Source organism: Lepidochelys kempii, chromosome 2 (genome assembly GCF_965140265.1).
Source record: "Lepidochelys kempii isolate rLepKem1 chromosome 2, rLepKem1.hap2, whole genome shotgun sequence".
Taxonomy (NCBI): Eukaryota; Metazoa; Chordata; order Testudines; family Cheloniidae; genus Lepidochelys; species Lepidochelys kempii.
This window is the reverse complement of record NC_133257.1, coordinates 248,654,359-248,680,211: the sequence shown is the minus strand read 5'-3', so window position 1 is coordinate 248,680,211 and position 25,853 is coordinate 248,654,359. Positions and strand designations below refer to the sequence as shown.

At 40.9% G+C, this 25,853-nt stretch overlaps 1 protein-coding gene and 1 long non-coding RNA gene across 4 annotated transcripts in view; one reads left to right on the top strand and one right to left on the bottom strand.

Annotated features, from left to right (window-relative positions):
- Positions 1–25,853, top strand: part of LOC140907779 (uncharacterized) — a 238,375-nt gene that overhangs the window by 79,067 nt on the left and 133,455 nt on the right. The window contains exon 2 of the long non-coding RNA XR_012157620.1: positions 3,866–3,946. This is a non-coding gene — a long non-coding RNA (uncharacterized lncRNA). The remainder of the gene's footprint in view (positions 1–3,865; positions 3,947–25,853) is intronic.
- The window catches only part of VIPR2 (vasoactive intestinal peptide receptor 2), an 88,150-nt gene that overhangs the window by 24,427 nt on the left and 37,870 nt on the right, over positions 1–25,853 (bottom strand). For all 3 annotated transcript variants that reach the window (XM_073334537.1, XM_073334536.1, XM_073334538.1), the window contains exon 5: positions 4,272–4,369. In XM_073334537.1, the coding sequence (XP_073190638.1) occupies positions 4,272–4,369 (98 nt within the window). The remainder of the gene's footprint in view (positions 1–4,271; positions 4,370–25,853) is intronic.

The following is a 25,853-nucleotide window of genomic DNA, read 5'->3' as shown; positions in this document are numbered from 1 at the left end:
TTTCATTTTCTATTTTTGGTGTGCTCTAGCCTTTGTCTTCTAGATTCCCAGTGAAAAGCCTAGCTCTTCTGGCTAAATTTCTGAAATACCGCTTCCTAATGTTTTCTTGTTGGAGTTTTCTGTCTTTAATTCCAGTATTTTGATTCATAAAGTATGGACATCCTGGGATGCAGGTGAATGTATAAACAATTCAGAAATATTGTACATACAAAAATACAAATTGGACTGCACTTACTTAAAACCTTTACTCTTTGAAAGCTTGGAAACAGATGAGGTTTTCAGTGTGCCAGGAAAATCAAAAAACTCTAGTGGGAAGTAGGTTCCAGAGGCAAGGACCTATCTATCACCTGAAACACCCTTTCTCCAGCACCTTGTCTTTTAATGCAGCATTTATCCTAGCTGATCTCACTAAACAGCAGAGGAGAGAGGGAATCTATAAGGCAGACAGGAACCAAACCACTCAGGATTTTATCAGTAAAAAGCAACACCTTGAACTGCAGCTGAAAACTAGTACAGATTCGAGAATATTGTTGTTATTAAAGGAATGCAGACAGAATAGAATTTTATGGCAGATGACTGCATTCTGAAGCTTCTGAGTGGTCTTCCGGCATAGACTTATGCAAAGAACATTAAATAACCCATTCTGGAGGTGACAAAAGCATGGTCAATTGTGGTCAGCTCTGCATCTGAGAGAAGAAGTCATAACCTTCTAGCGTGGCAGAGATGCAAAATGAATTTTTGGCCTATTCAGCAAAGGACATAATCCCATGATTTACTTTAAACACTTGCTCAGCTTCCATTGACTTCAATGGCTGTGCATATGCTTAAGAGCTTTGATGATGCAGGGCCTGAGACATCCAAAAGCAGCTGAGGGTCCATTGCTATTATAGTACATGGCTTAATACATCCCTATGAAAGCCAAGGTCACATTCCAGGCATCTAATTATTTTCCTTGGATAATTAATAGGAACAACATGTTTCTCTCTCATGCTGGATTTGAAAGAATAAAAGTCTAATCCTGCAGGAGCTAGGTGCTCCTGAGAGATGCTGTACTCTTGCAGTTCAGTGAAAATGATAGGTGCTCAGGGCCCTTGCAGGTCAGGCCCTTACTGTACTGATAGTTGCTAGATTTCTGTATGTGTAGAAATCTGCATATATGCAAACAGCAGCAAAGTCAGATATACAAAAAGTTTTATACAAAGCAGAAATAGCAAATTTTGATATTTTCCACAATATGAAATTTTAAACAACATTTTGTTTTGGGTCAATTGAAATGTTTCATTTTGATTTTGACTGAATAAAAATTGTATAAGGGGCAGTGTGGCACAATGGACAGAGCACAGGACTGGGAGATGTAGATTCTATTCCCACTTCTGACACTGCCCTGCTGGGTGACCTTGTGTCACTTCTCCTCCCTGTGCCTCAGTTATCCCTCTGTAAAATGGGGCAATGATATTAACCTCAATTGTAAAGTGCTTTGAGATCAACTGATGAAAAGCACTGCATCAGAATGAGGTATTATTATTATTATACAATATAAAAAATTCAAAATGAAAAGCAGTTTTGAAATGAAAAGTTGCAATGTTTTGTTCCAATAAGGTCATTTGATTTTTTTTCTCATCAAAATTTCATCAAAATTGCAACATTCCTGTGGAGCATGTTTATTTTGACAACTCAGCATTTTCTGATGAAAAACTGTCAGAAAATTTTCAACCAATTCTAATCATAATGTTCATACAAAGTGTCACCTGGGATGAAAAAGCCTTGACATTTGAAAAATTGGTACAATTTTGAATAGCAAGAGAGTTTAGGAGCTCAGTATCTCTGGCTGGCAATTTAGGATTAACAAATCTATCAAAGAGATGCTAGAGTCATAATTCCTTCCCCTTAAAATACTTCAGAATCTGCCCTTTGGTAGGAAAACTAGTCAGAATCCAGATTGGATTTCTGCAATGACTGAAAACCCAGGGTTGAATTTATCCCCAACTCTGCAAGTACATAAAGAATTTTCAATTTTAGGAAGAGTGTACAAGAGAACCTTGCAAATGTGTGAAACTTTCTGAAACAAAATTTCCTTTTCTCATCTAATTGCCCTAATTTTAGCATGACTAGCCATAAATAGTATCCTGTACATTAAATAAAGATCAGAAAGCATTGAAGTTGTGTCAGTTCTGCTATTCATAACTCCTTAATATGTGCTAGACTAGGAAGCAAACAGAGCCAGCTAAATGAGAGGTTTTATATATTTGTTATACGTACATACAGGCACCCACAGTTAAATTGAATTCCTTCCACCCCAGAACTTTGTTTCAGAAAATAATGGTGCACGTGTTCAGGGATAAATGCTATAGATTTTGAGGAAAGCATGTCCAATTCCACCAATGTAGTTGTGTGCATCAATGCACAGTTTTAAAAATCCTATGTATTACTAACATCAAAAATTCAAACTTTAATCCTGTTGGATGAAGTTAGGATTTAGATTTTTTTTTTTTTGTTGCTTTAGTAACTTTTAATTTTTAACCCACTAGTGTAATTGCCAGAAATTCCTCCCAGGAGTTTAATTTGAAGAAGTTATTCTTTACTTCTCTTAAATACTATTGTATAGGCCGGATGGCTCCATCCCAAAGATGGATGTATTTCAGTGGATCCTTATATACAATACATTGGTACTTTCTGTAAAGCACCTTGTGATCCTGTCAGACAATAACTGCCTCTTCAATATAAATATAAAAAGCTAATAAAGGTGTTTTCAGCTACTCTGATCCTGGAGAATGGGAAATGGAGCCTTTCACTACCTATTATCCTTAGATCACCCCTTGCAAGATATTGGTTTTTAAAGGCATTTGCATCAGATTCTCAAGCCAATATTCCAAAGTGTGATTTATCACTGAGGATACATTAATTGGGTAGAAGGGAGGGGGACTGGAAATTCTAAAAATATCCCCACCTCCCAAAAAATGATCCCAATATATACAATGCCCCATTTTGTCGATACTGTGTGAATGAAGTGTACCTACACATATTGGTTTGTGCTCATTTCCATTGCTAGTGACAGACATTATCTCCCAGGGGACTAGCTTTCCTAAAGTAAGCATTTCTTTGTTGCATGGGAAACAAATTGATTCTCTTTAACCTGCCTTTTTTGGGTGACGGTTTTGAGGAGTCTGTGATAAGGCGTACATTGATGTCCTGTGGATTCTTCTTACTTTCCCAACCCCTCTTCAGTCTTGCTTCAGGCACGAAGGTGGTTTTCAGTCTCACCAACTGACTACCTTCTAGCGATGGACATAAGTCAGGAGTCTATGCGCGAGTCCTTCAAATGCACTAATAGCCATTGACAGTGTTGAACACAAGGTGGTGTTGATTTGCTTGCAGACCTTACCTAGGATAGAGGAGATTACTCCTGAAATTGCTCTGTTCGTTCTTTGCAGAAAGACCACAAAAGATCTCGTCCTTGTGGTAGATTGTGGCAGGGCTGGGGCTCTGGCGCCACCATGCTGCAGATAACATGCAGCTCGACATCTTTTTTTTGCTGAAGCTGGATGATGCCTTTTCTCAGCTCTCAGTACCTGGTGGAGATTGCAGGCATGGATGAAAGAAAGTTGGCTGAAGCTTAGTTTGAAGAAGATAAAGGTGATGCTAGTAGGCAGGAGGAGGTGAAACTCATAAGCAGGCATCTGAAGGTATCTGTTCCCATAATATATTCCTGCCCTTCTTTATTTGGTGAACCAATCTGAATTGTGGGTTACTCCCAGAATCTCAAGTAGTGTCAATGGCCAGAAGAGCATTTGTCCATCTCCATTTAACAAAAGCACTGTGACTATGGTATTTCTCTTCACTATCTCACCACCTTTTTGACTTTCAGGAATGATTACTGAAGACACTCGAAATTAGAACACACTTGGAGACCACCGAGAAGCTTCACCAGAACATGGCTGCTCACTTGGTTAGTATTGACTGGCTTTCCATTTATTTTCAGGTACAATTCAAGGTGTTGATTTTGATCAATAAAGCATTAAATCGTTTAGATCTGGTCTAATCTTGTGCATGTAGGTTGTACTATGTATGAATTTCTAAAGTTCTCTGGAATCCTCTGATATGAGAGGTGCAAACATAAATTCAAGTTACGAATGCAACTATTATTTGTTATTAAATTCTTCGAAGTGTAAAAATCATCAATTTTCTAAACATCTGAATAATCATAAAACAAACAAGGATTTTAAAATATTTTCCTATTTTCTTGCTTATTTTTGTTCATGTGAAGTACTTACTTGAAAAGACAAAGAATTATACTTCCTGTCGTTAGAGCAATCAGAGATGCACTATGTCCAAGGGTGTAGATTGCCTTCACTAGTATATAGAAATTAATCTATGAAGAAAAATATATATTCATAAACCATTAGTGATATGTGCAACCAAATGTGTAATAATGTGGCATTGCTTTAAATAGTTTTAAGAATAAAAACTGTATAATTTTGCTAACAATTTTTAGTCTGGCTACCAGCTACTGAATTCCTGTGCGAATGTTAAACATGCTGATTCCCTTACACTCATGTAATGCAACACCTCTAAAGAAGTCGTCTCTGATGAGGAAATCAAATGTGGGACTTCTTGATCTTCAAACATCCAACTACCTCAACCAAATAACCCTGCTCCATTAGTAGGCTCATAAGCCTCAATGTGGTTCAGTCACAAGAGAAAGAGAGAGTCACATTTTGTAAGCATGGGTTAGACTTGGAACAGTCTTCCACAACTTCTGCTCCAAAGCCCTGATTCAGTAGCCCAGCCTTGTTCAGCAACAGACATAAGAAAGCGCTTAAGTCCCATTGACTCCAAGTGAACATACGGAGTGCACATATTTGGTGCCCAAACAACCCTTCCTCTCTCTATTCAAATTCCTTCTTAAAAGCCTAAAAGCCACTTCTTCTACAAAGCAAAAGCAGCACAAAGGGGATGCACCACTGAACAGCCATCACTGTCCCTTAATTTACCACCTAAATATTACTACATGCAATGCTATCAGAAATGAAAAATTCGTAAGAGTTCTGCCAAAAAGTCAGAATTAATCTGCTACTTCTTTTGATGCCTACAATGAAATTTGATTTGTTTTACATTATTTTCCACTAAAGTACTATAAGGTATTAATACCATAGATGTGATTTATGAGAAACAAATTAATAAACCATTTCTTGTTATTTGATGGAATTAACTGGTAGTTTTTTAACATCAATGCAGCATGCTGTATCTTATGGAACCAATTTACAAAGGTAGGCACATGCATTTATGTGCATACACATTCTGGTGCCTGTGTTACTAAGAGGCACAAATTCACAGTATTTTAAGAATATCATATTTAAGATAATAGGCTAGACTCTCTGCTACTGTAAGTCAGCCTAGCACCATTTATTTCAATTGAGCTATGGCAGCTGAGATTCTGACATCATATTTCAAAAAGTAGAAGTATGCCTCTTACAACATTTTGTATGTGTCTAAATTTCAATTTGTACCAGATTCTTCATTTGGATTCAGCACTTGTTAAAAATTATACAATTTTAAACAGAACTATTGCTAAAACTCATCTGGTAGTTTTATACCCTTTTAAAATTGCTAGAAAGCAGTGATGAAAGAATAACATTAGGAAGCTGCAATTTTTCCAGAAGAATACCATTGAAAGGAGGTAATTTTAGTGATCCTGGTTTATGTCAAAATTAGCAGAACAACGTTTAAATCATTTAGCAATCACAGCATGCATTTGGGCAAATCTAAATTAAATGTTAAATGAAATGAAGTATCTTGTAAATGCGATATAATAGATATACTTAAAGGTAAAAACTGAGGGAAACAAATTACCTACATTTAGCAAATAGATCTTAAGGACATTCAAGGCAAATGGCACCAGTCCCTGTTAGCAGCTGCGTGAGGGAACATTCGCTCGTTATCCAAAAAGCATGGTCCAATTCCAACAGGCTACTTCAATAACTAATCCAACATCACCATTCTCCTAATTCCCAAATGGTACAATAGATACTACAAGGGAAATAGATGCCTACTTTTATTTTTGTACTAGGCAGTGCATAGAAGTGGATTGTCTTGACATTTTTGTAGAACTCCTGACATTTTAGTATTGAATTAGTTTGCTTTTAAAGTAGCAGTAAAACACTGGAGAGTGTGAAGGGTACACTCTCACTTTGTGGGAGAGGAGACTAGCGAGTGTTTTGGGGCTTGTTCAGCGCTAACGAGGTATACCTGTTAGGTTTGTTCTGACTGGAAAGAAGTGGGCGGGGGGAGAGGAGGACGGGATTTCTTAAAGAGAGAAAACCCGCCAAGGGTGGGTTGGGTTATGGTGAACAAGAAGAAGACTGCTACACCTCAGAGAGTAATCTGCCAAGAAAGAAACACTCAGAGGCCTTACTGCCCTGAAACATCATGGACCAGCTGCAAAGAAGGGTGCCCCAAGAGAAGGGGCTACAGGTAGACCCTAATTAAAGACAGTAGGCCAGCTGATAACCAAGTCCCAAAGAGCTGGTCCCAGAAAGCCTGCCTAAGAGACGGGCCACCTGAGTCATTCTCTTACTTTACTCTGATCATCCTCTCTCACAAAGTAGTTTTGCTTGTTTGTTTGGTGTAGAGAAGCCCTCACATGTTACGAACACGGGAAGCACATTACAGAAAACTTGAATTGGGAACTGGTGGAGATGCAGAGGAGCCCCAGCCCCCCATCCCCCAGACGCACCAGAGAAAACATGACCATGGAAATTAGTAAAGGTCCCAATGGAAGAGGAATGATATTAGGAAGCTTCCCCACTTAAAGGATCAAGGACTGATGATAAACTTTCATTTTAAATTGAAATCCTGAGCTTTCAATGATATAAAATAGATTATTCCTTTCATTGTATTTCATAGGGTCCCAGTCCTACAAATACACACCCTTGTGCATAACACCCTTATACTTCTGTGGAGTTCCACTGAATTCAGTGGGACTCTGTGGGTACAAGAGCCCAGATCTTCAAAGGTATGTAGGTGTTGCTCCACTTAGCTTTGCAACACCTAACCCCTAGATGGCCAGTCACCTAGTGGAATCCCCAACCCCAAGCTAGGTTCCTAGGCTCCCTAAAAAATGCGCAGGGAGAGACACGTGCCTAAAAGAAGGGGATACTTAGAAGCCTGCAAGCTGAGCAGGGAGCTAACTAAACTAGCCAGGAATGAAATGCCAGCCTAAGAGAGCTGACCTAGTATACCTGGCTGACTGGGCAGAGATAGGCACCTCCCTCTACTCAGGATTCTCTGCTGCAAAACTCTTCCTCAAGTTAGGCCCCCCTAAGCCAGATCAGCTACTCAGGTAGCCCATGCTGTAGGAGTTGAAACCATCATTGTTGCCCTATGTTTCCCTGTGTCCCTGGCTGTCTTCAATGTGGATGTGGTGCTGCCCCCTATTGGCAGCCTGTATCCTGCCCTCCAGTGTGGGGTCTGACAGGTATCAGATCTTAGACATACTCAAAGCATCCCTACAGGATTGGGCCCAGTTGCCAAATAGGTGTTTCCCTCTCTAGTTTGAGAATCCTGCTTGGAAGCCTCTCCCCTCCTTTTTGAAATCCATTTCTTTCACAAACCCTCCCATGCTGACCTTATCACTAATGATGTTATCAGGCTTTTCAAGGAAAGTTTGTTGAGTATTTCCTGTTCCACTGAGTTCAACTGTCATCTGTTCGGGTCAAGAACCTTGTGTTCTACACTTCTTGAAAAACACCCCGTGCACAGATGGTGCTCTATCAGTAACAGCAAGCAGGAGGTTCTAGGACAACTTTCCTTACGATTCAGAGTACTGTGCAACCAGCACAATCAGTCCAAAGCCATAAAAATATTTAAATTCCTACAATAATATTTAGCCTGCACTAAAAACACTAGCAATTTTATTAAATGTATTCCTGTTGCTGTGGTGACTACTTAGCCCATATTTTTAAGAGCGATCCAGCAGTTTCAGCAAGGATTAGATCTTGAATTTGGACATTTTCTTTCAAACAAATGAAAAGTAGTTATTCTTAAAAGAAACATGTTTGTCATCTCTGAGAACTCATTACTCAAGTGGTTAGCTTTAAGATGAAACTGAATATAGCATTAATTTATCAGTGAGCAATCATAAAATCCCGTCTTTTTAATTCACCAAATTGGTTCCAGTATTTACTGCTGATGGATGAGTTTCAATTGTCGTAATAAGTGTATATTTTCTTAATGTTTTCAGTGACTAAGTTGGGTTTTATTACATGTACACCTAGAATTATTGTCATGTGCTGTATTCTAGATAACACTCATTTAAGATATATTTAATACCATGCCTTTAAGAAATAGTGATTTAAATGAACTGTCAGTTGATTATGAACTTCCTATAGACCAGAAAACTATGCAGATTATCTCTGCCCTTTTAACAAAGCAGACCTATTACTCTGCTCTTACAGGAAATATCATGTTTCTCTGTTAAAAGGTAAGAAACTGTGAACTCTGTGGTGATATAATCATAACATGCTGTAGCACATCTTTATGCCTTGGTTTATTATGATCCTGGGATCTAAGGATTGCACTGTTCTGTAAATTATTTTATACAGAGGAGGTCACTGGCTCAAGCCAGAGTTATTAGTTTTTCTTGGAAATAAATTCACACAAATTAAAAAGGGACATAAAACTTAATATAAATTCAAAGCTATATCTTATATTGCATATATATTTTAAAATCCTTACCTCTGTTACTACCACCAATATAAATGGTTATTAAAATAGAAATAATATTAAGGGCTAAATGGTCCTGTCATGTGTATTGTGCAATTCAGAGAGGATGTGTGCTTGTTACGTTCTTGGCACAAGAAAATGAAAGGTCCAAGGTTGGGAATACCAGGGAAGTAAATTGCGTTATACTGAAAGTACAAGTGAGAATAGAAAAAGATGGTATCAGAAAGTAAAGAAAAGGAAACCAGGATGCTACAGTCATTATAGTGGTCCTTCACTGGCAAAAGTTTCTCTGTTACTAAAATATCTTCTCTTGTATGCTACAAATAATATAATTAATTAATTAATTAACATCCTCACTAACTGTTAAAGTAGTGATCCATATGCTTTCTTCAGTGAGCAGCTAAACTCATTCTTATTGCCAGCACAAAAACCAAATAAACCACTGAACCTTTTAAACTCTGTATTTGGTAACTTTTTAAAGCTTTTCTGTTCAGTATATTGGGCTACTGAAAGTCTCTGAACAAGATCAAATAAGACTTTTGTACACCCAAAAGCCTTAGATCAGTAAAAACTACATTCACTAAACATGTTGTCTTGTGCTCATGTGACTGCATTATTGGCCATTTAGATATCAAACTAATGTTTAAGGTTCAGTTCCCCACTCTGTCACTGGCCTGATAAGTGACCTTGGGCATGTCACTTCACTTCTCTGTGCCTCACCTTCCTTACCTGTGAATCTGACCACTGCCCCTTTTGGTTGATGAAAGAGAATCAGGATCATTTGGTGCCCCTCATGACCACCACTTGAGTTATCATGAAATTCTTGTATTTCCAAAAATGTTAGTGACCCTTTGAGATGCGCCACCCAATCAAGAGAGATTATACATTCTTTTTAGTTTTGGTCTTGACGGGGAGGTATTTGTTTAGGAAAAATGTAAATGGTTGGTGCCAAGTATATCAAATTTATGTCATGTTTAGTCTGCATTGCTTACCCTAACTTTTTTTCCATGTTTGCATATTCTCATTTCAGAATAAATTGCACTGATTCTACATTCTTTGCCTCCCCCAATCAAACAGGCACAGCATCAGCTGTACTTTTATAAACTTAGAACTAAGTAGAAACTGATTTCTGAAATTCAGAGGCTCATCACCCATGATTAGTCAGAATATGTGCACTAGGGGCTTGTATGAGAGAGAATGGCTACAAGTCATCATAGGGAAATTCACTGTCAGACCAGTCTGGCCTTCCTATGAGAGAGCCTGGGTACAGCAGACACCATCTGTATGACTTCATGTCAAGAACTGATGGGACTTAACATTTCTCATATTCTCCTTTTCCTCAGCACCCTGCAACACTACATTCCAATGAGTAACACTAAGAGATTTATGTGCATTACTCAATGCTATGGACTATTCTAAAACATGTGGGATTTTTTAACTTTTTATTTCCTAGAGAAGAATTTTTCGAAGTGCTATATAGATGTTATCTTCTGATAAGCACTTTCTTTCAGTCTTCCAAGGCCAAGACTCTGTAGGTTGAATTTCCTGTTTTGCCTACTCCTAGTAAATTAGAATAAAGTACAGGGCAGTAAATAAGAGCCTGATCTAACAGCCATTGAAATAATTGGTTTCAGAGTAACAGCCGTGTTAGTCTGTATTTGCAAAAAGAAAAGGAGTACTTGTGGCACCTTAGAGACTAACCAATTTATTTGAGCATAAGCTTTCGTGAGCTACAGCTCACTTCATCGGATGAATACTGAAATCATTGGAGTCTTTCCATTGACTTCAGTGGGCTTTGGACCAGGTCTTGCATGCACTACATTACTTTATTTTTAATAATTTATCAAGATTTTTTTCCTCCCCAGTCATCTTCATTATTTAAAAGAAAAACACACTGGCATTTGTGCTTTTTGTTTTTAGCTTCTCCCGTGCCAGTGATGACGTTTGATGATTAAATATGCCTGCTCTCCTTCAAACTGCGGCAAAAGACATTTTGTATGGGACTTCCAAAGGAGCCTTAGAGAGTTGGGTGCCCAAATCTCACCGGATTTCAGTTGCTAAAAGACAGTTGTCTTTGCAATGTTATTGTGGAAATAAAACATTCAAGATGAATATATTAAATTGTTTGAATGACAACTGCAGTTTCAACAATGTGAATAGGGCTCTGTTGTTTAACAAGTTAATGGGACTATAGGTTTTGTGTGCCAGCTTCATCCTTTCTGTTTAAAACAGACCCTACCATTTCCATTACAGCTTTAAGGATCTGGTCCATATACGAGGATTTCATTTCTTCTTTCCTAGCTCTTTCATTTTTGCTAGTTCTGTAATTTACATTTTTTCCCTCTAGTCCATGAATTTCAAAATCAGTGTAAGGTTAGGTTCTATGCCTACTGGAGTTGAAGTGGAATTAGAGCTGTGGAATTTCTCCCCTGTCCCTTTAACTATTTAAATGCTAAATAAACTGTGTTTCAAGATGTGTTGATAAATTGCAATGGCAGGGCCACATGCACTAATAAATATTACAAAATTTCCAAAGGTTTCTTAGACAAATTATTGTAACACATCCAGCTGATATAACTAGTGATTGTGTTATTAATTAGGTTATTAATTTCTAGTGACATAATTCTAAAATATTTCATACTTACTCATCTAAAAATAATCTCCGTTATGTAATTTCTCAGTACAATAACATTCATCCTACTAATACTTAGGCTGCATAATGTACTAAAGACAACATGTAACTCCATATGCATATTGCTTAAAGTTAATAAGAACTGTTGGAAAGAAAACACTGTTTGATGTACAGGAATGCAAAGGGGCAGTGGCTTGGACTGCTATTTTAAAGGGAAAATTCACTAAAATGTCAGGCCTTACAATCTGTTGGTTTAGTTGTGCTACAGCTCAGTTGTGTTTGGGTTTGGGGTTTTTTTGCATGTAAATTGATAAAGCTTACACATCTGAATTTTTTGTTACCCTAAAGCTCCTTTGCACCATTGCGGCAGTATAAAGGGGCCTCACAGTGCATGTACATTTAAGTCAGTAAGGAACTGACTTACATAAACCAAGTTTAAATCAAATAAAGAATTTTCAAAAAAGGTGTTTTTTGCCCCCACCCCCCAAACTATGCCCAGGTTAAAAAGTGGGGGCATGGCCCCCGTGGCCACACCAGTTCCACCATTGGATCAAGGGTATGGAATTGCTTCTATATGAGGACAGACTAAAAAGACTGGAATTGTTCAGCTTAGAAAAAAGAGACAATTAAGGTGGAATGTGATAGAGGTCTGTAAAATCATGAATGGTGTGGAAAAAGTGAATAGAGAAATGTTATTTAGCCTTTCCCACAATAGAAAAACTAGGGGTCACCTGATGAAATTAATAGGTAGCAGGTTTAATATAAACAAGAGGAAATATTTTTATACAGTGCACAATTAACCTGAGGAACTCATTGCCATGGGATGTTGTGATGGCCAAAAGTATAACTGGGTTTAAAAAAGAACTAGATAAGTTCATGGAGGATAGGTCTATCAATGGTGACCCTGAACCTCTGACTGCCAGAAGTCAGGAGCGGAATATGGGTGGATCTCTCCAAAATTACCCTGTGCTGTACACTCTTCCTCCCTACAGCTCTGGAACTAGTGGTGGTTGGATACAGGATAATGGGCTAGATGGAACATTGGTCTGATCCACTATGGCAGTTCTTATGTTCTCAACATAGTCACATACCAGTTTAAGTCAATTTAAATACACAACTTCCATTAAACTAGTGCAACTTTCTGTGTAGACTGAGCCTAAGAGCCTGATTCTCCTCTACCTTGCTTCTTTTGTTGCAATTTACATCTGTTCAAAGTGAATGTGTTTGCACAATGCCACAATTCTGAACTGATAAAATTTGCACCCACTTTTCACAGGAAGAACTGACTATATAAGGTGCAAGACAATGAGAATCAGTCCTTAGACATTTATTGCTTCTTACCCTAATAAAGAAAGTAATTTATGTATTTTCCACCATGAGAGTCACAGAAGAAAGTGCTAAATCAAACAGGCAAGAACTACACCAGTCAGGTCTAGCTTGCTCACCAAATCTTAAGAGAACTAGAGAAAATATAAAACAACTTAACAGGAATCAATAACACACAATATGGCAAAAGGCAGTGTAAGAGTCCTTAGTTCCCTAAGAAACACTACATGGGAGTACTGTACCAGTGGTCCATTTTGTTCAGTGTCCTCTTTCCCAATGCCAGATGCTTCAGAGGAAAATGTAAACCACACCCATAATATATGTAATTACATAATATTATATGGTAGAACATGTTTTCCTAACTTGCCTGCAGCTGACCAGCCCTGAAATTGCAGGGTCCCAATTGTATTCTAGCCGCTGTAACTGCAATGTTATTCCTAATTTAAATAAATGTTGAATCCTTGTTTAAAATGTACTATGCTATTTTCTTCAATATAGCAAGTGCTGCAGGTTAATTCTATGTTACATTATAACTCATGCTCTCCATTTCAAATGTTTAACTTTTGAGTTCCCTCCTTTGTTTTTGCCCCATAGAAAAAGGTAGAATAAATATTGTAAGAACACTCAATCCTTCTCTAAACTATTCTTTATTTTATATTCAGTCCCATAAACCACATCTCCTCTTACTCATCTTCTTTACTTTTTTATGTTTTGCTCTTTGCCTTTTCTGAGATGCTGACCAAAACTGAATGCGGTAGAACAAGACAACTGAATTACATATTTTCTGTATTATTTCTGTCTCATTAATGCAGCCTAATATCTTAATTGCTGTATTGTACACTGCACATGGATCGGGAATCTTCAGTGAGCTGTCCAAGATTATGATCTGCCATTTGTGTTGCCCAATTATCTAGTTTCAGAGGCTGGCAGTTTGCAATGGTGTCAAATTAAAAGATGAAAGCAAAAAAGCACTCATGTTCCAAACCAAGAATAAAAGGAGTTAGACGTGCATTTAAAAAAAGGGTTCAGGATCATTCAAAGTGAAGTAAACAAGCTGAAATGGATTTACAGACTGACAGTGTCAGCAGAGCACACAATGAAACTAGTTAGCAACAATTCAGAGTATGTTTTTTTAAGAGTTTAACTGCTAATGTTCCAGACTTGCAGTGCGGTATGAATATCTGCATATGAAAATGGTGGTTGGACCAGAACTCCCCTGAAGGATGCTCATGAGGCCTGCCAGGGACATCCTCTCCTCCAATCTGTCCTGGTCTGCCAGTTCCAAACATGCAGTCAAGAGGAACCCAATTCTTACAAAGCACCTGACAAACAGGTCCCATAGCATCAGTAGGAAAAGGGGAGCTTGCAATGAAATCAGCACTTCTACTCCCCTAAGGGCCACACCCAACAAGATACTGGGTATCGTCCATCTGAGGAAGTTGAGGGGACTGTGAGCTGGATACTGTTTGAGCGCTCATTATCAATTTCTGAACAGATTATAGGGCCCAATTATCAAATAGCAATTCTAAAAAAAGTCATTCCTACAACTGGACGCTCAGGCTGGCACTTGAATATAAATGGCCATTTTATGGACTCAATTTAATTTAACTCCTACAGTACAGGATTTAACTGTCCTGTTAAAGTGTTCACATTACAAACCTGCTACCACTCATGCAGTCTTTACAAATCATACCTCATGAAAACAACAGTTTTTGTAACTAAAATTTTGTTTTTCCAGAGACTAATCTTTTAAGGAAGGATTGAGTCATTTAAATATTAAACTGAAATGTTACCAACATTAGCATTAGAAAATGTTTACAAACAATTTGATACAAAAATAGCAGAAGTACAGGACACAGGCTAAATTTCACCACACAATCATACTGCTTCTCTATCATGCCTTCTATCCTCTATTCTTTATCTGTATAGTGGGCCTAGAGTTTCTTTGGGAACACCATACAGTCGTTTGAGCAGAGCCACTGAAGACTCATTCTCACTCAGGCATTGAAGACAATGGGCTTCTTATGGTACTATCCTTGATAATAAGCATTTGCACAATCCGGCCTTTAGGTCCGATCCTGTACACAGTTACACATGTGCTTAACTTTACCCATGTGAGTAGTCAGTGCAAAACATGTGAGTAGTCAACCCAATGACCAGATGAGACCAGTTAAGCATGTGCCTAAGGCCAGGCCTACACTAAAAAGTTAGGTCAACCCAGCTATGTGACTGAGGGGGCATGAAAAATCCAAACCCCAAGCAACTTAGTCAAGCCAACCTAACTCCTGGTGTAGACAGTGCTAGATTGATGGAGGAATTCTTCCATTGACCTATTTACTGCCTCTCAGTTTGGTGAATTAGCTATAGCAATGAGAGAACTCCTCCCATTGCTTCAGTGAGTATCTACATTGAGGTGCTGCATCTGTAGAGGTTTAAGTGTAGACATAGCCTAAGTGTTTGCAGGGTCAGATCCTTAGACAGGAATTTGTCTCCTTGTTTGTTTGGGAAGTGCCTAGCATATTTTAGTTGCTATAATAATAAGTTATAGATTTGGGGGGTGTTTTCCACAGATTATATGGGAAAAAAATATTTCACCAGTATGAAATCCAAGTAGCATGGCAGGTGTCAATGGAGAAGAAATGTTTTCTGTAAATATTACTTTAAATATTCGAAAACCCTTGAGGTGTAGGATAGCAGTTAAACAGAATTACGTACAATATGCCATCAAGAAGGCAGCACTGGTCAAACCAATATCTGACTGAGTGAGCCAGACTCAACAAGGAAGGCAAGAAAAGAGAAAAAAAAAAATCTCTCTCATTCTGCACCATCCTGAACCCGCCCCCCGCATATTTTATATATATAAATTATTTTATTTACATCCTCAAATCAAAAAGACAACCAGACCAAAATTAATCTTAGTTTGAATCCTTCCAAAACGTGCTTGCTCTGGGTTGTATACAACATATATGTTTTCAGAATGCAATGAAAATATTTCCATCTAGAAACTAACTAACTAAAACCCAGAAGTGAAATTTCTAACAAAGGATTAGTTGTCCAGTCATGTTGAAGCAGCCGTGACCCCAATTTAGCCTTTGGCTACATACTCTAAGTTTGACAGTGACTGGCAGGGAGCCTGGATATGAAACAATTCCTGTCACTTCTAGTCATTAGAAGGAATACAAGTTGGATGTCTTCCTCCAGCAAAACACATCACTTAATATCTCAGCACCACTGCAAACTTCCAGGGCCTCCACAGCAAAATGGTTTAAGTAAAGAGGTGCATGTGCAGGCTGAATGACACTGCTAGCTAGAAATCTCTCATCAAAGGCTTGAGAGGGTCATGCTCACCTGAAGTGGAGCACCCTTAGGGACATGACTTGAAGAAGAATGTTCATTCAAGGGCTACACGGAAGGGCAAATCAGATTCAAGCCATATTTCATTAGTCAGCCTACAGTACTCTGACGAAGTGTAACCTTAACATTGATCATGATCTCTTAGTTCAAACTAGGAACTTGAGTTTGTAAACAAACTAGCAATCATTACTCTTACTGGGATTAAATTAGTTTCTCTTACTACACACACACCACTGTATGCAAGTTTTTAAAATGAGTCTAGTCCATATTTAAAAATATAACCACCCTTTCTTTCCTCAGCCCTTGTATGATTTTATTTTATTTTCCCTCCATTATAACCAACACAGAGCATAGAGTCTAGCAGTTTTCCACTGAGAATCAACCATGCTTCTCAAAGGATAGCAAATACAATATATCAGATTGTCTTCAAAGGGAAAGAAAATCACTTTGAACTATACCTCCAATTGCATTTTCTGGCTTATAAATGCAGGTTATGACCTATTAAATTTAGGTGCCAACGTTTTCAATGTGACTAATGATTTTGGGGTAGTAATTTGCAACACTTTAAAAGGTCACATTTTCTTATGTGCACATTCGTCTGCTAAGAGAAGATGAACCTACGATACTTGCTAAATTTTATGTGTGATCTTAACTCCCAGTAGCCCAAATTTAAAAAAAACAACACAACGAGGAACGGTCTTCTCTGAAGCTTTAAAACTACCTCCTTATAAAACATTCAAACAGAAAAGGTCAGGGCCCAAATTCTGCTCTACTGGTTTAAATGCCACTGAATGAAGCTGCTTCAGACTTATATCAAATAAGGGAAGAGTGGAGTTTGGCTCAAGGCCAGCACACCACAAAGAAGATAATATTTTACAATTAATCTTTATCATAGATAATACCATTCATTTAGCAGACTTTATACTGCATAAGGGTAAAACAAATACACATAAACAACAACAAACAGTGCTTCACAGCCAGCAAGAATACAGGCAATTGTGAAAAGCAAAGTTAAAGAAGCAAGCTTTCATCAAGCCTTGAAAATGTTGGCACACTAATTTTAATGTGATTTGGAAGAGTTCCATATTGAGCCACGATTGCTGAAGTCCTTGTCCCTGTGAGTTTTTAGTTTCACCCTGATTTGTAATAAGTAGTTCATTGAATGGAAGCTGTTATGAGTAAACTGAGCACAGCAGACTAGAGTATATACTGCCCCAAACTAATTTTTAAAACAATGAAAACATTTTTAAAACAGATCTTAACACAGACATAGTGAAACTGAAGCTCTCCTAGATTTTCAAGTTTTATTTAAGACACAAACTGCTGCAATTCAGACATCTAAAGTTTTATGAACCTACTATTAACAAGTCATTATAGAACATTACAGTAGTTCATATTTGTGATAATAAAGGCATGAATAGAACACTTGGCCTCAAGAAAGTTCATATTGTCTAACATTACAGAAATATTGCTTCTGAGAGGTAAACTTTTAGACAAAGATTTTTTTCAAAGAGATGACAACGTTCTATTCATTACTGTATTTACTGAGGAAAATTTGCAATGCATAGCCACTAAATATAACCCAGCAGGTGGGTAGGGCACTGCAGGGTCAGCTGTTTTCAGTTTTCAGAGTAATTGTCATGGAAATGTTTATATTATGATGAATTTATACTAAAAGTTGCAGGACTTATCCTGTGACATTTTCTTTCTGTGCGGTTGCCTGATGTTAACAGGTTTTAAGAGGATAAAGGGTATAAAATAAACTGCGTGTAAAAATAAAATGTAATAGAATGTGGTTATGTAATTCGCATTTGCTAGACTACTAATCTATAAGGGCTCTTCATATGCAGAATTTTAATTTACTTTTTTTAAAAGGCACTATATTTTGGGCTAATATTTTAAGTGAATTTAGTGCTGTGTTAAAAAAATTCAGGAATCTGAAGTGTTCTGTATATCCATAGAATAGACATAGTACAGATAGCAGGAGTGCAAAACCTGGTTGTTCTTTCAACTTCAACCTTGGCTTGGAAGGACCTCTGGGGGAGAGGGTAGTTTGGTCCTTGGTTGTTCAGCTGACACTGACTGTAAGGATCCAAGTTTTGATAAAAATTTAGGGGTTGATCCTGCTTCCATGGATATCCATGGGAATATTGCTATTAAGATGACATGGGCACTTTTTGTTTTTGTGGAATGTTGGTCCACCTGTTATGATGAAAGGAGACTGTAGAGTTTGGATGGCCTCCATCTCAGTAGAAGGGGAACCAACAGGCAGGCTGGGGTGTGTGTGTTAAACTAAAAACAAAGGGGAGGGTAAAAAGAGGAAGATATGAACACTCAGCACAAAATCGAGATGTTGAGAACAAAATTAATCACGGAATCAAAGGCCACAAAGAGAAGAAATTCTTTAATTGGCTCTACACCAGTGCTACTAGACTGGATAACAAACAGGACTTGGTTCATTTATTAACATAAATTCGATCGAGTTGGTATGACTGAAACCTAGTAGGATGATTAACAACATTGGAAAATAAAACTCAGTGGTTATAAAACTTACCGGTACTTATGAAATATCAAGTAGGCAAAAGGGGACATTATGTGTTTGAGTCACAGAGAACTTGGAAAACAGTGATCTTGCATGCTTATGGATCAATGTCCTAACAGACAAATCACAAGATGAGGTATTAGTTGGTGTCTGCTACAGACCACCAAAATCACACTAGGGAACAGGATGAGTGGCTCCTTAAGCATCTATCTATTTGTAGGGAAAAAAACAGTTACTAATCTTTTCTCACGGTTGTTCTTCGAGATATGTTGTGTCCATTCCATTGTAGGTGTTTGTGCTCGCCACATGCATCGGTGCCGGAAGTTTTTCCCTCAGTGGTATCCGTATGGGACCAGCTCTGGCACCCTCTGGAGTGGCATGCATAAGCTCTGGTATAAGGGGCGCCACTGGCTCCCTCTTACCTCAGTTCCTTCTTGCCGGAACTCCGACAGAGGGGAAGGAGGGTGGGTCATGGAATGGTCATAAGCAACACATCTCGAAGAACAACAGTTATGAAAGATTAGTAACCATTTTTTCTTTTTTGAGTGCTTGCTCATGTTCATTCCATTGTTGGTGACTCCCAAGAAGTACCTCCAGAGGCAGGTAGGAGTTCATGGACATGTCGATTGCAACACAGCTCTGCCAAAGCATTGTGAACGTGTGTACTGAAGACCATGTTGTAGGCCTGCAGATGTCCTGGATAGGGACATGTGCCAGGAAGGCAGCCAAAGATGCCTGAGCCCTTGTTGAATGAGCCTTCGCTATTGGTAGAGCCACAGCCTGCGCCGACTCATAACAAGTACGGATGCAGGTGGTGATCTAAGATGAAATCCTCTGAGAAGACACAGGAAGGACTTTCATCCTGTCAGCTATCTCAATAAAGAGCTGAGTTGATCTGCGGAAGGGCTTGGTGTGCTCCAACTAGAAAGCCAGGGCATGCCCGACATCTAGAGTCTACAGATGCCTCTCCTCATTAGTGGAATAATGCTTTGGACAGAACACCAGGAAAAAAATATCCTGATTGACATGGAAGTGCAACACAACCTTTGGCAGGAAAGCTGGATGGGGCCACAGCTGAACCTTGTCCTTATAGAATACCGTGTACGGGGCTCCAAAATAAGGGCTTTAATCTCGGAGACTTGCCTTGTGGAGGTAATAGGTACAAGGAATGCAACCTTCCATGACAGGTGGGAAAGGAAACAAGAAGCCATAGGCTCAACGGATGAGTTGTGAACCTGGTGAGCACCACATTGAGGTCCTGTTTGGGGACCGGGTCCCAGACTGGCAGAAAGAATCTTTCAAGACCTTTTAGGAACCTGATCATTATCTCAGAGAATACTGATCTACCCTGGACGCGAGGATGGAAGACCGATATGGCCACCAGGTGAACCTTGATTTAAGAGAACGTGAGGCCCTAGTGCTTTAAGTGAAGGAGGTAATCTAAAATGGCCTGCAGTGACAACTGGGTGGGGGAGATATTCTGTTCTGATGCCCAGCAGGAGAATTGCTTCCACTTTCCCAGTAAGATGCTCTGGAGGGCTTTCTGCTCTCCAAGAGCACTTGCTGCACCTGATTATAGGTGACTCCCAAGCAATACTCCTCTGGATTCAGCCACACAGCATCCAATCTGTGAGGTGGAGAGGGGCAAGGCTCAGATGCAGCAACTGACTGTGATCCTGTGAGAGAAGGTCCGGGCGGCTGGGAAGTGCCCACGGGGCTGTTACGGTTAGGTCCATGAGCATGCCCAACCAATGTTGGTGAGGCCAAGCCGGGGCAATCATAATGACCTGTGCCTTTTCCTGCTTGATTTTCAAGAGGACCTTGCTGATGAGCAGAATGGGCGGGAAGGCGTACATCAGGTCTCCTGACCAGGACAGGAGAAAGGCATTGGAAAGCGAGCCCCTGCCGAGACTTTGCAGAGAGCAGAACTGATGACATTTTCTGTTCTGTCTGGTGGCGAACAGGTCCACTCAGGGAGCTCCCCACTTTTGGAACAGCATCCTGATGACCTCCGAGTGAAGAGTCCACTCATGGTGAGAGAAGAAGGGCCTGCTGAGGTGACCCGCTAGCGTGTTCCGGACACCAGGGAGGTGCAAGGCTTCCAGGTGGGTCACATGCTGAATGCAGAAGTCCCATAGACGAAGGGCTTCCTGGCACAGAGCCTACAAACAAGCTCTCCCTTGCCTGTTGACATAGAACATGGAGGCCGTGTTGTCAGTCAGCACCTGCATTACTCGACAGGATAGTTGGGAAAGGAACACTCTTCAAGCCAGATGGATGGCTCTGAGTTCCCTGACGTTTATATGGAATGCCAACTCCTCTCATAACAATAGTCTGTGAGTCCGCAGCATACCGAGATGTGCTCCCCAACTGAGGTTGGGCGCATCCGATATCAGGGAAACCATGGGTCGTAGGCTCGCAAACGGCACACCTTCCAACGCTAGCACCCGGCCAGACCCCCACTACAGGGAGGCAAGTACTCACAGTGGGATCATGAGGAGCTTGTCCAGGTGATGCCTGGCCAGGGAGACTGACGCCAGCCACATCTGGAGAGGACGTAGTCTGAGCCTTGCGTGCTGAACAACATATGTGCATGCAGCCATGTGCCCCAATAGTCTGAGATAGACCCGGGCAGTGGTGAGCGGATGGGCAGTGACACTGATGATCAGATCAGATATTGCCCTGAATCTGGCCTCTGGCAGAAAGACTCTGGCTCAGGTAGAGTAGACGACGTCTCCAATAAACTCTATCCTTTGAACTGGAACCAATGTTGATTTTTGTTCTTTTATCAACAGGCCCAGAGCTTGACAAGTGCATAAAAACATAAGAACGGCCATACTGGGTCAGACCAAAGGTCCATCCAGCCCAGTATCCTGTCTACCAACAGTGGCCAATGCCAGGTGCCCCAGAGAGAATGAACCTAACAGGTAATGATCAAGTGATCTCTCTCCTGCCATCCATCTCCACCCTCTGACAAACAGAGGCTAGGGACACCATTCCTTACCCATCCTGGCTAATAGCCATTAATGGCCTCCAGAATTTATCCAGTTCCAGCTACACCGGACATGGATTCTGAAGCGCCCCTTGATGAGCCAGTGGTTGAGGTACGGGTAGATTTTGATATCCCAATGTCTGAGGTAGACCGCCACTATTGACATGCATTTCATAGCACAATTGCTAGGACAAAAGGGAGCACTGCAAATTGGTAGTGGGCAGTCCTGACCACAAATCATAGGAACCTTCTGTATCTGTGAAATATCGATATGTGAAAGTAAGTATCTTTCAGATCAAGGGTGGCATACCAGTCTCCTGGATTCAGAGAAGGAATGATGGAGGCTAGGGAGACCATGCGGAACTTCAATTTCTTGAGATACCTGTTGAGGTTTCACAGGTCGAGAATGCAGTGTAGACCCCCGCCCCCCCTTGGCCTTTGGAAACAAAAATAGTGGGAGTAAAACCCTTTCCCCACAGATGAAAAGGAACTTCCTCCATGGCTCCCACCCACAAGAGGCCTTGTTCCTCCTGAGTGACCAGATACATGTGAGAAGGGTCCCTGAAGAGGGAAGGTAGGGGGGAGAGATAGAAATAAACTGAGGGTATACCCCACTGCTACTGTGCTGAGGACCCACTGGTCTGATGTTAAGGGCCCAGGAAGGGTAGAAGGGGAACATGCGGTTGGAAAATAACGGGGTTCTGGATCCAGGACACAGGATGGAAGATCGCCCTCAAGCGCACCTTCAAAATGCCTGCTTATTACCCAATTTGTTGTGGATAGAGCTTGAGTAAGCTGAGGAGGCCAGCTGTTGGCCTTGCAGGTGCTTGTAGCCCTTGCCCTTCTTGAGGAAGGGCTCCGATTGGGAATGGCCTCCAAACCTGTGGGACTGCTGTGGCTTGAACCGCTTTCTTGCAGGCGCCGGTGTGTAAAGGCCCAGAGAGCGCAAGGTAGCCCTAGAGTCATTTGGGCCATGTAACTTGCTGTCTGTCTGTTCTAAAAACAGTGCCAGGCCATCGAATGGGAAGTCCTGGATGGACTGCTGAACCTCCACTGACAGGCCCAATAACTGTAGCCAGGATGCATGCCTCATGGAAATAGCCAAAGTCCATTTGCATCTGACTCCATTGCATCTGAGAGTGCTTGGAGGGCTGCCCTGGCCACAGCCCTACCCTCGTGAAGGATAGCCAGGAACTTCTTCCTGGGTTCCTCCAGCAGCGAGTCCTCGAACTTGGCAATGGACTGCCAAATGTTAAAATCATAACAGCTGAGTAGGGCCTGATGGTTGGCCACTCTTAACTGGAGGCTGGCAGTAGAATACATTTTTCTGTCAAAGAGATTGAGGCTCCTAGGGGTTGATCCCGGTTGGCCCTGTCTATCGTGCTCATTGGCTGCTGATACAACTAGGGAGTCAAAGGATTCTGCCAAATCCTTGGCCTCCAGCCCCAGGTTAGATGCCTTCTCTTTAGAGCTCTTGGTGAGCCTTACATCATCCTGGGGAACTGTGTGGGAAGGTCCCGCTATCCTCATTGGGCGAAGAGGATGAGGAGGTGGATATAGGCAGGTTGGCCAACTCTGTTCCCTCTGCCATGGGAGCTTCCACCAAGGTAGGCTCCGACTCTGCTTCTGAGTCAGGGGATGAGTGGGAGACTGTCATCGACTGTTTTCCAGATGCCCCTGAGGCTGCGATGATTGAGGAAACTCCCATGGGTTCCATAGCTGCCAAAGAGCCGGCCACTGGCCTTGGGGCATGTGCCTGCTGGTGGCACTGAGGGGAATGCCAATGCCCTCAGTGGTTGGCCTTATCCCATAGGCAGTTTTTCGATCTCCCTCTCAGAGCCTGAGGAGGGGGACACTTGTCTGGGAGACCAGAATGGTATTGCTGCCATCTGTCTACCCCTGTCCCATCAGCCCTCTCCCCAGGTCTCCAATGGGGACCTGTACCAGGATCACAGCTCTTGGTGCCGCATCTCTGGTGACGGCATTTGGAGGATCCGTGACAATAACCTATCGATTGACACCTCATGCTTTGAGAGCGGGTCGCTCTGTTGACCGGGAATGAGAGCAGGAGCAAGAGGATTGACATCTCAGCTCAGGAGACTATTGGCATGCCTCTGGAGACCCGTACCAGCAATCCAGACACCAGTGATGACACTCCGGGGATCAGCGTCTTGACTCTGGAGTGGTGCCGCGAGATCAGAGAGCAACACCGACTGTCCGGGGACCAATGCCGGGACTCTGGGGACTGGCGATGTGCCTCCACGGGTCTGTGCTGGAGTGCTGGCAATTGGCACCAGGATCCCAGGGAACTCTGTCTAGAGTCCGGGGAATAACCCTGGGAACTCTGACAGGTAAGCTGACCCGTATCTGGGGGCTGGCACTGCTCAGGTGAGCACTGGCAGGGCACCCTCTGTGGCAGGGAGTGGTGCTACACAGATGGGGACCACTGAAAATTTACCCCCCGAATGGGGCACCTCGCTGGCTGGCGTGGGCAGCATTGTAAGGGACAATATGTCCTTAGCGGCCTGAAAGGCCTCCTCGTGGATGGCACTGCCAGGTGCCAAGTGTCTCTGCCACTTACCGGGGTGGCGGGAGAGTCTCACAGAAGGCTCGACAGCTCAATGGGCTCTGGAGCCTGGCCACCATCCTGAGGAGGAGGAGCTGCCCTGTGAGGGTCTTTGTTCTCCCCAGGCTCTCTCCTTCCCTTTATGGGATATAGGAGAATGTCAGTCGGAGGTCAGTGCCGGTGGCGACTCCGCACTGATGCTGCGGTGCTTGGAGTGGAGTCCGATCTAGCTTGCTCTGAGGCCGATGTGAGTGCCAACTCCATAAGGAGCTCTAAGTTGAATGTCGCGCTCCTTTTTGTTTCACGGCTTGAAGCTTTTACAAATGCGACACTTGTCGCTCACGTGGGTTTCCCCCAAGCACTTCAGACAGTATTGATGGGGATCACTGACTGGCATAGGTTTTTTACAGAGGTCACAAGGCTTTAAGCCTGGGGATCAGGGCATGCCCCGTCCCTAGGCTAAGTCCCATACGGGACTAACAAACTATTTTTAATTTAGCACTAAGGGAACTAATAAAACTATACAAACTTTCTATAAACTATCTACAAGACATTCACAGCTAGGTATAGTTGAGAAAGGTAAGCTTGCCGAGGCAAGGAGACATTCCAGCACCATCACCAGTGGTAAGAAGGAACTGAGGGAATCCTGATCATTGGGGACTTCAATCTAAGTGAATGCTGGAAGTCTCATGCTGCCAGTACCAAAATACCCTTGGATTTTCTAAATATTGCAGATGAAAATTTCCTAACTCAAGAAGTCATCCAGCATGAGGGAATTCTATATGAGATGTTGTCTTGATAGATAAAGAACTACTGATCACAGAACTAAAAATTAGTAGTAGCTTTGGTACAACAACTGATCATGTCACAACTGTCACATTTATTATGTGCAAACAGAATAAAGGCCAGACCAAAAAGTGTATATATGCTACTTTGAAGAGACCAATTTCACTAAGCTGAAAACAATTATGAGACAAATCAGCTGGGATGAAGAATTCAATTACAAACATGTGAATGATAATGGGGAATTGTCCCCAAAGCTACAATTCCAGTCTAGGAAGAAGGTTGTATGGGTTAAAAAAAAAAAAGACCTGGATTAGAGGGAAACTGAAGGCATCTATAAAAAAGTTAAAAAGGGGACAGTTGATAATCATGAATATAAATCAGAAGCTAGGAATTGTATAAAATTCATAAGGAAAGCAAAGGCACATAAGGAGAAAACAATGATCAGCAGCATTATGTTTTTAAGTATATTAAGACAAAAAGAGAATCCTAACAATGGATTACTAGATAATAACATTACTAGATGGAAATGGTAAAATTATCAATACAGAAAATGGAGAAATGTTCAATAAATATTTCTGTTCTGTATTTGGGAAAAAAGCCAGATGATGTAGTCATATCGTCTGATGATGATGACGATACTGTTTCCATTCCAACAGTAATTCATGAGGATGCTAAATAGCAGCTACTAATATTAGACATTTTAAAATCAGATAACTTGCATTCAAAAGTTTTAAAAGAGCTGGCTGAGGATCTTAGTGGACCTTTAATGTTGATTTTCAATAAGTCTTGGAATATAAGGAAAGTTCTAGAAGACTGGTAGAAAGTTAATATCATGCCAATACTTCAAAAAGGTAAATAAGATGACCTGGGTAAATATAAACTATAAGTCTGACACAGATCCTGGGAAAAATATGGATAAAAATAATGATAAAAT